The sequence below is a fragment of the Nicotiana attenuata genome, chromosome 10 (assembly GCF_001879085.1).
Source record: "Nicotiana attenuata strain UT chromosome 10, NIATTr2, whole genome shotgun sequence".
NCBI lineage: Eukaryota > Viridiplantae > Streptophyta > Magnoliopsida > Solanales > Solanaceae > Nicotiana > Nicotiana attenuata.
The window spans coordinates 34,040,886-34,057,903 of NC_031998.1; the positions used below are offsets into that span (position 1 = coordinate 34,040,886).

At 44.4% G+C, this 17,018-nt stretch overlaps 1 protein-coding gene across 1 annotated transcript; it reads left to right on the forward strand.

Annotated features, from left to right (window-relative positions):
• LOC109233700 lies at positions 290-9,102 on the forward strand (the record flags this gene model as incomplete). Its single annotated transcript, XM_019399568.1, has 8 exons — positions 290-345; positions 845-908; positions 3,485-3,547; positions 5,223-5,312; positions 5,627-5,707; positions 7,891-7,966; positions 8,033-8,367; positions 8,866-9,102. Coding segments are annotated over exons 1-8 (1,002 nt in total), but the record flags the coding sequence as incomplete, so codon positions are not given.

Here is a 17,018-nt window from a genome sequence, read left to right on the forward strand (position 1 = left end):
ATTTGGTTGATGAATTTTAAAGAGGAAATTTTTGAGTTTTGAACATTGATTCGGAGTCGTATATGAGTGAAACTAGTATGATTGGACTCGTAATTGAATGGGTGGTCGGATTTTATAAGTTTCATCGGGTCCCGAGGCGCAAGCCCGGGTTTGACCTTTTTGGCCAATTTTGGGCTTTTGATTAAGGATTCGACCTTTATCATTTGAAATTTGTTTCCTTAGGATTTATTTGATATTCTTGAGTTGATTTTGGCTAGTTTCAAGACGTTCGGAGGTCTGTAAATGCGAGATGGCATTCTTGGAGTATCGTTCGGCTTGCTCGGCATTAGATTTGGCTTGTTCAAGGTAAGTAACACTTCTAAACTTGGTGCTGAGGGTATGAAACTCCGAATTACGTGTTATGTGATTGATTTTGAGGTGACACGCATGCAAGTTGACGCGCGTGTGGGCGTCCACCATAGTAACTGTGACATAGTCGATTCCATGGAAATGTGTAGCTACCTTATCTGAACATTTTTTACTGTATTCTATGTGTTAGAACACTTGAGCTGTAATTTATGCTAGAAATCATGTTTAAGCTATATGTTGGCACTATTGGGACCCATGATGGTCGTTCCTTGCTATTGAGTTATTTGTTTAATTGTAGTTATGTACTCAGTTGTATTCATCATTACATATCATATCTCAGTCTCCGTTATTGTATATTATCAAATCTCGATCATTGGCTTGAGCTGCTTTGTATGAGTGTTTTGAGCACGAGAGACTGGAGAGGTTGATGACTGAGTGAGGCCGAGGGCCTAATTGTGAGGTTATTGATACTATAGCACGTGAGTTGTCCTTACAGCAAGTGGGATGTCCGTGCGGATCCCGATATTGATACTATAGCACGTGAGGTGTACGTGCATCACGTAAGTTGTCCGTGCGGATCCTGATATTGATACTATAGCACGTGAGTTACCATGCAACACGTGAGTTGTTCATGAGGATTATAACACTTGGGCTGAAGGAGCTCCTCTATAGTCTATACACCCCAATGAGCGCAGTTGCTAGTAGTTATTATGTTTGGGTTGGATATGCCCTGTAAATTACTGACTGACTAAGTGTGTCGAGTGATTGAGAGTGATAACTGGAAAGTGTGAGGCTGTGAGATTGAGTACTCTGAGAGTGTGAGTACATGAGTTCATCACTGAGTTACAATACATTTGACATGCGTACTTGAGATACATGCATAGAGATGTATTTCCTCCTGCTACATGGTTTTGGTGACATTCGTGATTTCACCTATATATTGACACGTAGGCATAGAGATGTATTTTTCTCATGCTATCTGAAAATGAAACATCTTACTTATTGTTGAAAGGTTTTTGGGAAAAATCACGGTTTTCAACTTACTTACATATTTTTGGGGTTTTTGGTGAAGGATTTGGGATCTACTGTATACTTGAAAAGCATTCATATTTCTGTAAATATGAACGAGCTGAATCATTTCTTGTACCCTATTTATTATATTGTTATGAACTGTTGCTGGTTATTGGAGTTGGACTCTGACCCTTGTCCAAGCTCGTCACTACTTATAACCTAAGGTTAGGTTTATTACTTATTGAGTGCATGGGGTCGGTCGTACTCAAACTACACTTCTATACCTTGTGTGTAGATGTTGGATGCTAATGTACCTGCGTATGACGGGATCTGGATCTGAAAATGTGTCTACGTTCCAGTCATTGCTGCCTCTTGATCTTGGTAGCTTAAGTATTTCAGATCTGTTCATGTATACTTCAAATAGATGGTGTATTTTATTTTAAACCAGCCGTATAAACTCTATATCTTAGAAGCTCATGATTTGTACTACTAGTCCTTGGGAGTTGTATAAAAAAAATCAGTTTTCTCATCTTTGACTCACATCAGTATTATTATATCGTGTTTTATAGTTAATTGGCTTACCTAGCATGTTGGGTTAGGTGTCATCATGATAGTTTGGAGTTTGGGTCATGACAAGATGGTATCAGAGACCTAGGTTCATAGTTTCTACAAGTCATGAGCAGTGTCTAGTAGAGTCTTGCGGATCGATATGATAACGTCCATACCTATCTTCGAGAGGCTACATGGCATTTAGGGTAAATTTCCCATCTTTCTTTCTTTATCATGTGACATTGATTTAGCTTAAAGCATAACTTTGTGAATTCCTTCCACGCATTCGTATGCGCATGTGAGCGCTCGGTATCAGCTGTGCATCGGCGGCTTGTGATTCCATGGATGAGGTGCAGGATGTGATTTCTATGTGCTGATTATGGGCGAGTCTGGAGGACTTGAGGCCGGATTTTGACTGTAGCTTGAGCACGGGATTTCAGCTGTGTGAGCACATGCTTTTAGACTTATACGTCTGGTAGTGTCCCTATAGTGGAATTCGTAGCTCGATGAGTGGCTGGATGTCTATATGATGAGTATGATGGGACTACGGGATGTGTTCAGATGGTTTGATTATGACGAGAATAGTTATTATGACTATTGGGTGCTTGGTTGTTGTATTGATGTGATGTATAGTCTCAAGTTATGAGTGTGTTGAAAGATTTTTGTTGTTGTCCATTCGTGGGGTGAAGTAAATTCTTATGTTCTGTTGACGAGCTTAGAATCGGGAAGATGTAGTGAATGCTTAGTGGTTATGGCCATGGCAGGATGTAAGGGCTGCCAGTTTAGGGCTGAGCAAGTGGGTTATCTCTTGCAGGGTGTCCTAAGGTTGTGTTATTCCCTATGTTATTTTGTGGAGAGTTGTCTTTTACCAGTGGATTATATGTGTTGCAATTTGAGTTTGAATCGCTTGAGGAAGTTGGCTTGATTGTTACAAGGATGGATGCGAGATTTGCAGATAATTTGAAGTGTCAGATGGCTTGTGTTGCACGAGCTTATAAAGGATTGAGTTGAACTTCAGTGCAGGATTATGGCAGTAATAGTGTATGAGTATAATAAGTTATCGAGTGCTTTTGTTCTATGGATTTGAGCCAAGTGGGAGAGTGTGCTATCGACGGTTTGGTTGTGTGGTTATGTGTTGCACTAGTTTCGGTTTTAGGCATACTTGTGAATCAGTTATGACTTGCAGAGATTAAGATCAAGGGTGACTCGAGTAAAGTAATTTCTTGATACGGGTTATGTTACAATTTATGGGTATATGGAAATCATGGAATGATTCGAGTTGTTATTCGTGACGGAATTAGTGCGCATGGTGTAGGAATTTGCTGAGTTGCGTTAAGGCGGGGTCACTTCTTTGGGGTGTTGTGCTAATTAAGATTAGGTCGTTCGGCCCGTTTGGGCGGTGCAATTGAGATTTGAGCAGAGTTGATGACTCTCGAGAAGGTTCTAATGGATTCAAGATTTATATGTGGCGGTAATTTTCAAGATTTGTATATGGCTAGGATCTGAGATGTACATTGGATGGTGTCGAGATTCGCGGTATTCCTATATCATTATGGATCCTATATTTTCGTATCAGGAAGGTGAAGGAAACAACTTTAGGTTCACTGAAGGTCTCTTCAGAGTAGGAGTCTCGGTTGCGGTATTTTTGGGATTCTTAAGAAGGAATACGTCGGCTTGTGGGCCTTAGGGCGATGTGGTTTTATGCTAGGGTCTCTTGTGGTGAGTTTTGGGTCAAGATCTTGGTGTTCTGGCAAGGAGAAGTTTCAATTTGAAGGCAATTCAGAAGAAACTCAGAGGAAATAGGACAACTTGGCAGTACGTTCGATCCGTATGGTAATGGTATGCTTGGTCCTTTTGGTTCTTATGATGTGGTGAGTCTCTATGGATGATTTTTGGAAATACTCTTGGGTTTGGCGACCAGCGTGGCTTAGTTGAGTTAGAGCGATTCAGTTCTAATGGCTTGGTTGGGTGAAAATGGGTTTCGAAGAGTTCTCGATGGTTTCTACCACGGTTTGAGAAGGATAATTCCTACCGGCGTGATAAGCATGTTGCATATTGTGATTTTCTCTTGGATGACATCAAATGGAAGGTTTTTGACTTATTGAGTATTTATTCTTCTTGTAACTCAGAGTTGATTATGAGATTTTCGTACTTTTCATATGATGGTATGATAGATACGGTGTGTTGTGTGGGATTGAGATTTGTGTGTGCAAGGTCACGATTTAGTTTTGAAGGGAAGATCATGAGTTCTTAGGCAACATGGATGGTATTAGATGACTAGATTAATGTTATTGCTACTTGTTATTGCTTGAGAAAGGTGCCTATCTCAGCAGGCGCACTGAGTTTTGACTCACGGATGCTGCATTGGTTTTCCACTGCTCGCCTGGTTGATCGACTGCTGATATTCAGATTTTGCTATGTGGCACTAAAGAATTATCGAAGTATTCCTCGTGGGATGATCGTGTATGAGAGATGTGTTAGACATTTGGGCGGTGGAGTTGGGATCAAATTTGGTGATTCGTGTGTTCAATAGATTTGGAGATCGGGAGTTCTCAGAAGCAGATTGTTCCATGGTTGTGGACTGTGAAAATATGGCCAAAACTAGCCAGATGATGGTATGCGTTATGGTTAGGTCATTGTGGATTTTCAGAGGGTTAATTATCTATTTGTGGATGACCAGAGTTGATTTGGGACCCATTGGTACGCCCAATGAGGATGTGTATTCTACATTGGGTCAGATTGGTTGACTTTGTACTGCTATTGGTGAGGGGTGTGCCATTCGGTTAGAGTTGAGGTTATTAGTGTTCTGATATGATCTGTGTTACTCCTCTATACTACGAGTGGTTGTGATTTGTTGGTTATATGCATATATGGTGCAGTTCTGTTGGGCCTTATAGCAGAATTTGAGCGGAATGATTATCGGGGTGCGGAATGGTTGATTGCGCCTTTGTTATGGTCTTTGTCCGTTATGATGTATGGTGTTGTTTTCTTCTTAATGGTTATGGTTATGCACTTTTGGTAATAGGCTTCAAATTGCGTATGGTTGTTGATTTTGAGCATTGTGACTTGAGGTATTTCATTTGGACAAGTGTTTGGATGGGGCCACGCATTGCAGCGAAGTTATGTTGGGATATGATCCTTTGTGTTAGATTCGTGTGTTTTGGTTCTACGGTGTGCCATGGGTTCTTAGCATTGTGTTGTGGTGGTACTTGTTGAGCTTGCGGGATGGTTCTCTCATTTGAGTCATTTTCTATGTTTGAGTATATTTGAATTGCCACGTATTGGTGCACAAATTGCACGGTTTGTGTCTTAAGGTTGTATTTGTGTGGCATGTCAGTAAAGCAGCTGTATTTGATAATATGAGGTTGTTGGACCTAGATTGGGTGCTATCGGATCTGATTGCGGTATATTTGGAAGGATAATATCAGAAGTAGGCTTAGAAATTGGCAATAATTCTTGTCGAATGAGGGGGAGTTCCATGTCTTGTTGATCTGATGAATGGTTATGAGTTTTTGCGTGTTTCTTTCATTATCGGCAGTGTATGTAGGTTTTAGAACGAGGCTTTGTTTGATATGAGGTTTATTACTGGTATTGGGTTGTTTTGAGAAGCTACCGTGATTGGAAATATTGCTACGAGTATGCGAGTCATGTGGTGTGTCATGTGATTACATCTTGGGTTATGGTTATGGCCTGATACAACTTGTTCAGATTTGTACAGTGTGTAGACGTGAGGTTCAGGTTTTGTAGGAAATACCGGATGTTGGAAATTGGATTCAGTGGTTTACGGGCTAAGGTTGAAGTAATGATCCTCAGTTATGTTGTGCTGTCGGGCCTATATAGAATAGGGTGTTGTAGGATCACCCTAGGTATGTACATGCTAAGGTTACACGGCGGTTTCATGGCTTTGGAACGACTGTGGGCACGTTCGAGGACGAACGTATGTTTAAGTGGGGGAGAATGTAACGACCTGGATTTCCCACCATCAGGAGTCGTGATAAATTGGTATCAGAGCTCTAGGTTACATAGGTCTCACAACTCACAGACAAGCTTAGTAGAGTCTGAGGGATCGGTACGGAGACGTCTGTACTTATCCCCCAGAGGCTGCCAAGTTAGGAAAAATCTCTCCTTTGTTCTTTCTTGTCGTGCGGTTTGGTTTCTCAATGCTGATTGAACTTCTACTCTGTTTCCTCGCAGAATGGCGAGAACACGCGCTTCCTCATCTTCAGACCAGCAGTCCGAGCCCCAGGCAGCTCCCGCTAGGGGCAGAGGACGAGGCCGTGCTAGAGGCCGAGGTAGGGGCAGAGCTTAGCCCCGAGCAGCAGCACCAGCGGCGGAGCCTCAGGTTGGTTTTGACGAGGAGGTTCCGGCCCCAGTCCCAGCAGCGCCAGTGGGCCCAGCTCAGGTCCCAGAGGGGTTTATATCCACCCCAGTTCTTCAGGACGCTTTGGTCATATTGGTAGGCTTTGTGGAGAGCGTCACTAGAGCGGGTTTGTTTCCAGTAGCACCAGCCACTTCTCAGGCTGGAAGAGGAGTTCAGACTCCTGCTACACGTACTCCGGAGCAGGTAGCTCCCCAGGCTCAGGTTCCAGTGGTTCAGCCAGCTGTGGCAGCTCAGCCGGGTATTGTGACTCAGACCGGTGATGGAGCGGCTATGTCCGCAGATGCTTTGTGGAGACTGGATAGGTTCACCAAGCTCTTCACCACCACATTCAGCGGTGCTTCTTCAGAGGACCCCCAAGATTTCTTGTATAGCTGCCATGAGGTTCTTTGGACTATGGGTATTGTGGAGACCAATGGGGTCGACTTCGCCACTTTTCGTCTAGCAGGATCCGCCAAGACTTGGTGGAGGGATTTCTGTTTAGCCAGACCAGCGGGGCCGCCAGCATTGACATGGGATCAGTTTGCAGAGTTGTTTTTGGAGAAGTTTCTCCCAGTTACTCAGTGAGAGGCTCTTCGCAGGAAGTTCGAGCGTCTCCAGCAAGGCTCTATGACAGTCACTCAGTATGAGACCCGGTTTATCGATCTAGCTCGCCATGCTCTTGTCATACTCCCCACTGAGAGGGAGAGGGTGAGGAGATTTATTGATGGTTTTGATTCAGCCGATTCGTTCTCCAGATGTCTAGGGAGACTGGTAGTGAGATCAGCTTTCAGGAGGCGGCCAATGTGGCCCGCCGAGTTGAGATGGTTCTGGCACAGGGGGGTAGCCATAGAGCAGACAAGAGACCTCGTCACTCAGGTCGTTTCAGTGGTGCCTCATCCGGAGGCAGGGATTCTTATGATAGGGGTCAGCCCTCCAGGCCTTTCCAGTCAGCCCTCCAGGTTTCTCAGGGTGCCCCAGGTGATCGTGGTTACCGTGTGCATTATTCTGATCAGCAGACCCTCAGTGTACCGTCAGCTCCCATCAGTGCACCGCCACTTCAGAGTTTCCGTGGAGGTCATTCAGGTCGCCAGGGCCAGCCACAGCGTCCAGAGGGGTGTTATGAGTGTGGTGAGTTTGGTCACATCAGGAGAGCTTGCCCGAGATTGAGAGGTACTCAGTCGCAGCAGCAGGGTCCCCGTCTTATGATTCAGGCACCGGATGCTCCACAGCCAGCTAGAGGTGGAGGTAGAGGCCATAGAGGTGGAGCTCAGACCGCCAGGGGCGGAGGTCAGCTAGCAACAGATCGACCTAGGGATACAGTTCAGGGTGGTGGGGCCCAGCCCCGTTGCTATGCACTCCAGGCTAGGCCCGAGGCAGAGGCCTCAGATGCGGTGATTACAGGTACGATTCTGGTTTGTGATCGAGATGCTTCAGTACTATTTGATCCAGGATCTACGTATTCATATGTTTCATCTTATTTCGCACCATGCTTGGTCATGCCTAGTGATGCCTTGGGTATTCTGGTATATGTGTCTACACCTGTGGGTGACTCTATCGTGGTCGACCGAGTCCATCGTTCGTGTGTTGTAGTGATTGGGGGTCTTGAGACCCGTGTAGACTTGTTGCTCTTAGATATGGTTGACTTTGATATCATTCTGGGTATGGATTGGTTATCACCCGATCACGCCATCTTAGACTGCCATGCCAAGACCTTGACTTTAGCCTTACCGGGTATGCCTCGTTTAGAGTGGAGGGGGACTCCAGGTCATTCTACCCGTAGTGTCATATCGTACGTGAAGGCTCGACGTATGGTCGAGAAGGGGTGTCTGGCCTATTTGGCCTATGTTCGTGATTCCAGTGCTGAGGTCCCTCATATAGATTCTGTGCCTATTGTCCGGGAGTTTCCCGATGTTTTTCCTTCGGACCTGCCGGGTATGCCACCCGATAGAGATATCGATTTCTGTATTGATTTGGCTCCAGGCACCCAGCCCATTTCTATTCCGCCATATCGTATGGCCCCGCCGGAGCTGAAGGAGTTAAAGGACCAATTGAAGGATCTGTTAGATAAGGGTTTCATTAGACCCAGTGTTTCGCCTTGGGGCGCGCCAGTGTTATTCGTCAAGAAGAAGGATGGGTCGATGCGGATGTGTATAGATTACCGGCAATTGAACAAGGTAACAATTAAGAATAAGTATCCACTGCCGTGGATTGGTGATTTGTTCGACCAGCTTCAGGGTGCCAGGGTATTTTCCAAGATTGACTTGAGATCTGGCTACCACCAGTTGAGGATTAGGGCATCCGATGTCCCTAAGACAGCTTTTCGTACTCGGTACGGGCATTACGAGTTCTTGGTCATGTCGTTTGGGTTGACCAACGCCCCAGCAGCATTCATGGAGTTGATGAACCGAGTGTTCAGGCCATATTTGAACATGTTCGTGATAGTCTTTATTGATGATATTTTGGTGTACTCCCGCAGCCAGGAGGAGCACGAGCAACACCTTAGAGTGGTTCTTCAGACTCTGAGGGATAGTCAGTTATATGCCAAGTTCTCCAAGTGTGAGTTCTGGCTGAGTTCAGTAGCATTCCTGGGTCACGTTGTATCAGCTAAGGGTATTCAGGTGGACCCGAAGAAGATAGAGGCAGTCAAGAACTGGCCTAGACCAGCATCAGTGACGGAGATTCAGAGTTTCTTGGGGTTAGCAGGCTACTACCGTCGGTTTGTGGAGGGGTTTTCATCTATTGCAGCCCCGATGACCAGGTTGACCCAGAAGGGTGCCCAGTTCAGATGGTCGGAGGAGTGTGAGGCGAGCTTTCAGAAGCTCAAGACAGCCCTGACTACGGCACCAGTGTTGGTCTTGCCCACAGGATCTGGGCCTTATACCGTCTATTGTGATGCTTCCCGTATTGGACTTGGTGCAGTATTGATGCAGGATGCCAAAGTTATAGCCTATGCTTCGAGGCAGTTGAAGATTCATGAGAAAAACTATCCAGTGCATGATTTAGAGTTGGCGGCTATTGTCCACGCCTTGAAGATTTAGTGGCACTATTTGTATGGCGTGGCATGTGAGGTGTTCACTGACCACAAGAGTCTTCAGTACTTGTTCAAGCAGAAGAAGTTGAATTTGAGGCAGAGGAGGTGGTTGGAGTTGTTGAAGGATTATGATGTCACTATTTTATATCATCCGGGGAAGGCCAATGTGGTGGCCGACGCTTTGAGTAGGAAGTCAGCCAGTATGGGCAGTCTTGCTTATATTCCAGTCAGTCAGAGGCCGCTTTCTTTGGACGTTCAGGCTTTAGCCAATCAATTCGTGAGACTGGATGTTTCTGAGCCCAGTCGTGTGTTAGCTTGCACGATTGCTCGTTCTTCGTTATTGGAGCATATCCGTGATCGGCAGTTTGATGATCCCCATTTATGTGTCCTTAGAGACACGGTGCAGCAAGGAGGTGGCAAGCAGGTTATCTTAGATGAAGATGGTGTTTTGAGATTATAGGGGCGAGTTTGAGTGCCCAATGTCGATGGGATCCGAGAGTTGATTTTAGAGGAAGCCCATAGCTCCAGGTACTCCATCCACCCGGGCGCCGTGAAGATGTATTAGGACTTGCGGCAGCATTATTGGTGGCTTAGGATGAAGAGGGATATCGTAACATATATGGCTCGTTGTTTGAATTGTCAGCAGGTTAAGTACGAGCATCAGAGGCCTGGTGGTTTACATCAGAGGATTGAGCTTACCGAGTGGAAATGGGAGCGGATTACTATGGACTTTGTTACTGGACTTCCGTTGACCCGGAAGAAGTTTGATGCGATATGGGTTATTGTTGATAGGCTGACCAAGTCAGCGCATTTCATTCCTGTGGCAGTCTCCTATTCTTCTGAGAGGTTCGCTGAGATCTATATTCGGGAGATTGTTCGCCTTCATGGTGTGCCCGTGACTATCATTTTGGATCGGGGTACGCAGTTTACCTCACGCTTCTGGAGAGCAGTTCAGCGAGAGTTGGGCACAAGGGTTGACTTGAGCACAATATTTCATCCCCAGACGGATGGTCAGTCCGAGCGGACTATTCAGATTTTGGAGGATATGCTCCGAGCTTGTGTTATTGATTTTGGAGGTTCGTGGGATCAGTTCTTGCCTTTGGCGGAGTTTGCTTACAACAACAGCTACCAGTCGAGCATCCAGATGGCTCCTTATGAGGCTTTATATGGTAGGCGACGTCGGTCTCCGGTTGGATGGTTTGAGCCGGGAGAGGCTCGATTGATAGGAACGGATTTGGTTCAGGAGGCCTTGGACAAGGTCAAGATCATTCAGGAGAGGCTTCGTTCAGCTCAGTCTAGGCAGAAGAGTTATGCAGACCGTAAGGTTCGAGATGTAGCTTTCATGGTTGGTGAGCGGGTATTGCTCCGAGTGTCGCCTATGAATGGCGTGATGAGATTTGGGAAGAAGGGAAAGCTTAGCCCTAGGTACATTGGCCCGTTTGAGATTCTTGATCGAGTGGGAGAGGTGGCTTATAGACTTGCGTTGCCGCCCAGCTTATCAGCCGTGTATCCAGTTTTCCATGTATCCATGCTTCGGAAGTATCACGGCGATCCTACCCACGTGTTAGATTTCAGTACTGTCCAGTTGGACGAGGACTTATCCTATGAGGAGGAGTCGGTAGCTATTCTGGACCGGCAGATACGTCAGTTGAGATCCAAGAGTTTTCCTTCTGTCCGTGTTTAGTGGAGAGGTCAGCCTCCTGAGGCATCGACCTGGGAGTCCGAGTCTGATATGCGGAGCCGTTATCCCCATCTTTTCCCCGACTCAGGTACTTCTTTCTCTTGTCCGTTCGAGGACGAACGGTTGTTCTAGAGGTGGAGAATGTGACGACCCAAAGGGCCATCACCTGTATTCCTACTCGCTCTGTATTTCTGAGGCCGTGAAAACCTCACTTGGGGGTTGCCTCGAGTTTGTGTGCGCAGTCCGGGCGCATAGCCGGAAAGTTTAAATATGAAATTGTGAGAAAAATTGTTAAATCTTGGTATTTGATTGATTAAGTTTGACTTCGGTCAACGTTTTGGGCAAACGGACCTGGACTCGTGATTCGACAGTTCCGGAGGGTCCGTAGGAAAATATGAGACTTGGGAGTGTGCCCGGAATCAAATTCCGAGGTCCCGAGTCCGAGGAATGAATTTTTACGTGAAATTGTTTTCTGAAAATAATTAAAAAATTGGAAAGTGTTACTTGTTTAGAAGACTGTGTTGCTTGGGCTCATATTTTGGTTCCGACGCCCGGCACAATTCTTAAATATGAGTTAAGCAATTGCTCTGAAGTTTGGTTAGATTTGGACGTCATTTGACGTGTTTTGAGCTAGAAGCAGTAAATTTGATGTTTCATGGAAATTGGAAGGAATCATGGGTCTTGAGGCCTAATTCGATGTTGTTTTGGCGATTTGATCGCACGGATGAGTCCGTAGAATGTTTTTGAGTTTAAATGTATGTTCGGTTTGGAGCCCCGAGGGCTCGGGTGAGTTTTGAGTAGGTCCCGGGAGGGTCTTAGGCTTAAAAATAGCAGATGGTTGCAGGTTCAGGGGTTGCAGGCCCCCAGCGCGGCCGCGGTCATTTCCGCGCGGTCCGCGTGGCTAGGTTCAGAGGGCCAGTGAATTCTAGGTCGACCAGCGCGGCCGCGCACCAAATCAGTGCGGTCCGCGCTGGGAGATTCAGAGAGTGGGTCTTGGGTCCATTCAACCAGCGCGGCCGCGCACCAAATCAGTGCGGTCCGCGCTGGGTAGGTTCAGAGAGTCATTTATCTTCCCTTCCTCGGTGCGGCCGCGGTGCATTTTTGTGCGGTCCGCGCCAGTCTTCAGTACAGTATATAAAGTCGGGATTTTCAGTCATTTTTTTACTTTTTCAAAACCCAAAACATAAGAGGCGATTTTCCAAACGATTCTACTTCTTCACAACGATTGGTAAGTGTTTTCTAACTGATTTTCTTTACTCCTTAACATCCTTAAGCATAATTTCAAACTTTAAAACAAATATTTTAATGGGGAAATTGGGAATTTAGGGTAGAACCTAGGTTTTCAAAAATTTGGGGGTTTTGGACCTCAATTCGGGGTCCGATTCCAAAATAACTTACATATTTGAGTTCATAGGGGAATGGGTAAATGGGTTTTGATTCGAACCTCGGGTTTTGACCATGTGGGCCCGGGGGCATTTTTGACCTTTTGGGGTAAATTGATGAAAAAGCTATAATTAGTCATTGGGTTTGATTTGTTTAGCACATATTGATATCATGAAGTCCTTATTGCATAGATTTGGTTGAGTTGGAGCCAAATTCGAGAGGGAAAGCGATCGTGGAGGATTGTGTTGGCCGTGGAAGTTGAGGTAAGTGTTTGGTTTAACCCTAGCTTGAGGGAATAGGAGTCGAGTCTTGTTTGCTAATTGCTAAATGATCGAGTACGATGTATAGGCATGGTGACGAGTTCCTATACATTGGGGTCTAGCATGACCGTGAGTCCTTATATAAGGATTGTTTGGATATTTTTATGCCTTCCATGCTTTATTGATGGCTTCTATGCATTGTAAACACCTTGTGAAAGATATTGTGATTGTGGAACTTCGTGGGGCATTGACTCGGTCTGAAATACAAATGGTGAGAGCATATGAAATGAGAAATGCCTTAGAGCTTGACACGAGTGCTAATGAGAACTAGGATAAGAAATGAAAGAAAAAGAGAAATAACGATTTACTCTTGCATGGTTATTATTGGTTGTTTGTGTACCCTTGTGGGGATTTCCTTCCAATTACATTGTTCACACCTTTGCCCTTTATTTGTGACTGTTGTTTGGGCAAGGTTGAGAGGTAGGCATTATGGATCGGGTTGCACATCGCAGCAGTGATAATTGTGGATCGGGTTGCACGCCGCAACAGTGATAATTATGGATCGGGTTGCACGCCGCAACAATGTTATATGAGGATCGGGTTGCACGCCGCAACAGTGATAAATTATGGATCGGGTTGCACGTCGCAACAGTGATAATTATGGATCGGGTTGCACGCCGCAACAGTGTTGAAATGTATTAGGGTCGGGTTGCGTGCCGCAACAGTTATTGATGCAAATGTGTTTAGTGTTGGTATTAGTTTCTTGTTCGCCTTAAATTTTAAATTGCACCTAGATTGATTACTTTGGATTTACTGTTAGTACTGTTATCTCCCCACAGCATGTTTCCCCTCCCATACTATAGTTGCCTTGTACTTCGATTTCTGCTGTATATTTATAATTGCACAGGGTTATGTGAGGTCTAATCTAGCCTCGTCACTACATCGCCGGGGTTAGGCTAGGCACTTACCAGCACATGGGGTTGGTTGTGCTGATGCTACACTCTGTGCATTTTTGCACAGGTCCAGGTATTGAGCAGCAGCAGCAGCATTAGCACGGGGGCGAACCTTCAGTCCAGAGAGACCCGAGGTAGCTTGCAGGCGTTCGCAGGCCCGGCGTCTCCCTTCTATCTTTACATTTGGCTGTCATCTCATTGTACCCGAGATAAACAGATTATGTTTCTTTCAGACTTTGTATGTAGTACTCCTTAGATGTTCGTGAGTATGTGACTCCAGTCCCGGGGTAGAGATATATGTGTTGGAACTTCTATATTATTGATCATCTATCTACATTTAAGTCTTCCGCTTATGATTTTAATTCCGTCACCTTCATTTAATGCCGTTAATTGTTAAAAAGGAACATGTGTTTAAGGAGTTTTTTAATTAAGTTGGCTTGCCAAGCTCCGTTAGTAGGCGCCATCACGACTCCCGATGGTGGGAAATTCGGGTCATGACACGACCTCACTGGTCGTATTGAGCATTTTCACTTCGCTTGGTAGTTTGAGGGCATGCGTAGCTCCGTATGAAGTATTATCACATATATGAATCGTCGATTTTGGTTTTTAGGTTAATCGGAATAGATTTGGAAGAACGAATTTCATGATTGAAGCTTTAAGTTGGAAGAGTTGACCAAGTTTGACTTTTGTGAATTTGACCCCTAAACGGAGTTTTGAGTGTTCTGTTAGGTCCAGATGGCGAATATTGACTTAGGTGTATGCCCGCATTTGCATTTGAATATTTCTAGAAGGATTCGGCTCTAATTGGCGAAAATTGGAAATTTGAAGGTTAGAAAAGTTCATAAGTTCGACCGAGAGTTGACTTTGAGGATATCGGATTCGAATTTTGGTTTCGGGAATTGGAATAGCTTTGTTGTGTAATTTGGGTTGATTTGATATGTTTCGGCGCGAGTTTTGGAAGTTGGAAATTCAAAGTTCAACTAAGTTTGATTTGAGCTGCAATTCGTCGTTTCTATGTTGTTATGTGTGATTTGAGGCCTCGAATAGGTCCGTGTTATGTTTTTGGACTTGTTGGTATATTCGACGAGGTCCTGAGGAGCCCGGGGTGAGTTTCAGACGCGGTTCGGATCATTTGTCTCATGTTGCATTGCTGAAGAAGTGCTGGTTTTGCGCAGGTGCGGTGGTTGGAGAAGCGAAAATGTGATTGCACCTGCAGAAAGGGTCTGAGTTTGGAGTCGTCACAGATGTAGAGCTTGGGGTGCATCTGCGGCCCCGTTGAAGCGATGGCCTGTGGCGCATAAGCGATATTTGGCGCAGGAGCGGAACAAGACTCGGACCTGCAATGTCGCAGAAGCGGAATATGGTTCTGTAGGTGTGAGGAGTCTCTACTTAGTGTATTTCCGCAGAAGCGGATGTCTTATCGCAGAAGAAGCTCATTTATCGCAGATGCGTAAAGGTTTGGGGAGAACAGTATTAAATCGAGGTTTTTGGTTCTTTTTATCATATTTTGAGATTTGGGGCTTGGATTGAGGCAAGTGTTGAAGCTATTTTCTTCACATTGATTGGTCTAAGTGTTCTACACTCGGTTTTGATTATATTTCGCAAATCTATCTCCATTTTTGGCAATTGGTTGATGAATTTTAAAGTGAAAATTGGGGGTTTTTGTCTAAAATTTGACAAAGCGAATTTTGAGTTTTGAACATCGATACGGAGTCGGATATGAGTGAAACTAGTATGGTTGGACTCGTAATTGAATGGGTGGTTGAATTTTATAAGTTTCATCGGGTCCCGAGGCGCGAGCCTGTATTTGACATTTTTGGTCGATTTTGGGCATTTGATTAAGGATTCGACCTTTATCATTTGGAATTTGATTCCTTAGTCTTCATTTGATATTCTTGAGTTGCTTTTGGCCAGTTTCGAGTCGTTCAGAGGTCAATGCGTGCGAGATTGCATTCTTGGAGTATCGTTCGGCTTGCTCGGTATTTGATTCGGCTTGTTCAAGGTAAGTAACACTTCTAAACTTTGTGCTGAGGGTATGAAACCTCGAATTACGTATTTTGTGATTGATGTTGAGGTGACGCACATGCTAGGTGACGGGCGTGCACCGTAGTAACTATGACATAATCAATACCATGGAATTGTGTAGCTACCTTATCTGAACATTTTTTCATTGTACTTTATGTGTTAGAGCACTTGAGCTATAATTTATGCTAGAAATCATGTTTAGGCTATATGCTGGCACGATTGGGAACCACAGTGGTCATTCCTTGCTGTTGAGTTATTTATTTAGTTGCAGTTACGTACTGAGTTGTATTCATCACTACATATCATATCTCAGTCTCTGTTATTCTATATTATCACATCTCATATCATTGACTTTGGCTGCTTTGTATGAGTGTTGTGAGCCCGAGAGACTGGAGAGGTTGATGACTGAGTGAGGCCGAGGGCTTGATTGTGAGGTTATTGATACTGTAGCACGTGAGTTGTCCGTGCACCACATGGGTTGTCTGTGCGGATCCCAATATTGATACTATAGCACGTGAGTTGTTCCTGCAGCACATGAGTGATTCAATGTGTCAAGTGATTGAGCGTGATAATTGGAAAGTATGAGGTAGTGAGATTGAGTACTCTGAGAGTGTGAGTACATGAGTTCATCACTGAGTTACAATGCATTTGACATGCGTACTTGAGATACATGCATAGAGATATATTTTCTCCTGCTACATATTTTGGTGACATTCGTGATTTCACCTGTATATAGACATGTAGGCATAGAGATGTATTTTCCTCATACTATCTGAAATGAAACATATTATTTATTGTTGAAAGGTTTTTAGGAAAAATCACAATTTTATACTTACTAATATATTTTTAGGATTTTCGGTGAAGGATTTGGGATCTACTGTATACTTGAAAAACATGCCCATTTCCGTAACTGTGAATGAGCTAAATTATTTCCTGTACCCTCTTTATTATATTATTATAAACTGTTGCTGGTTATTTGAGTTGGACTGTGAACCTTGTCCCAGCTCGTCACTACTTTCAACCTAAGGTTAGGTTTGTTACTTATTGAGTACATGGGGTCGGTTGTACTCATACTAAATTTCTACACCTTGCATGTAGATGCTGGATGTTGATGTAGTTGCGTAGGGCAGGAGGTGGATCTGAAGATGTGCCTGTGTTCCAGTCATTGCTGCCTCTTGATCTTGGTAGCTTTAGTATTTCAGATCTGTTCATGTTTATTTCAAGCAGATGGTGTATTTTATTTCAAACCAGCTTTGTAAACTCTATATCTTAGAAGTTCATGATTTGTACTACCAGTCTTTGGGGAGTTGTATAAAAAATAAAAACAAAAAAAATTAGTTTTCTCATCTTTGACTCACATCAGTACTATTTTATCGTGTTTTATAGTTAATTGGCTTACTTAGCTGATTGGGTTAGG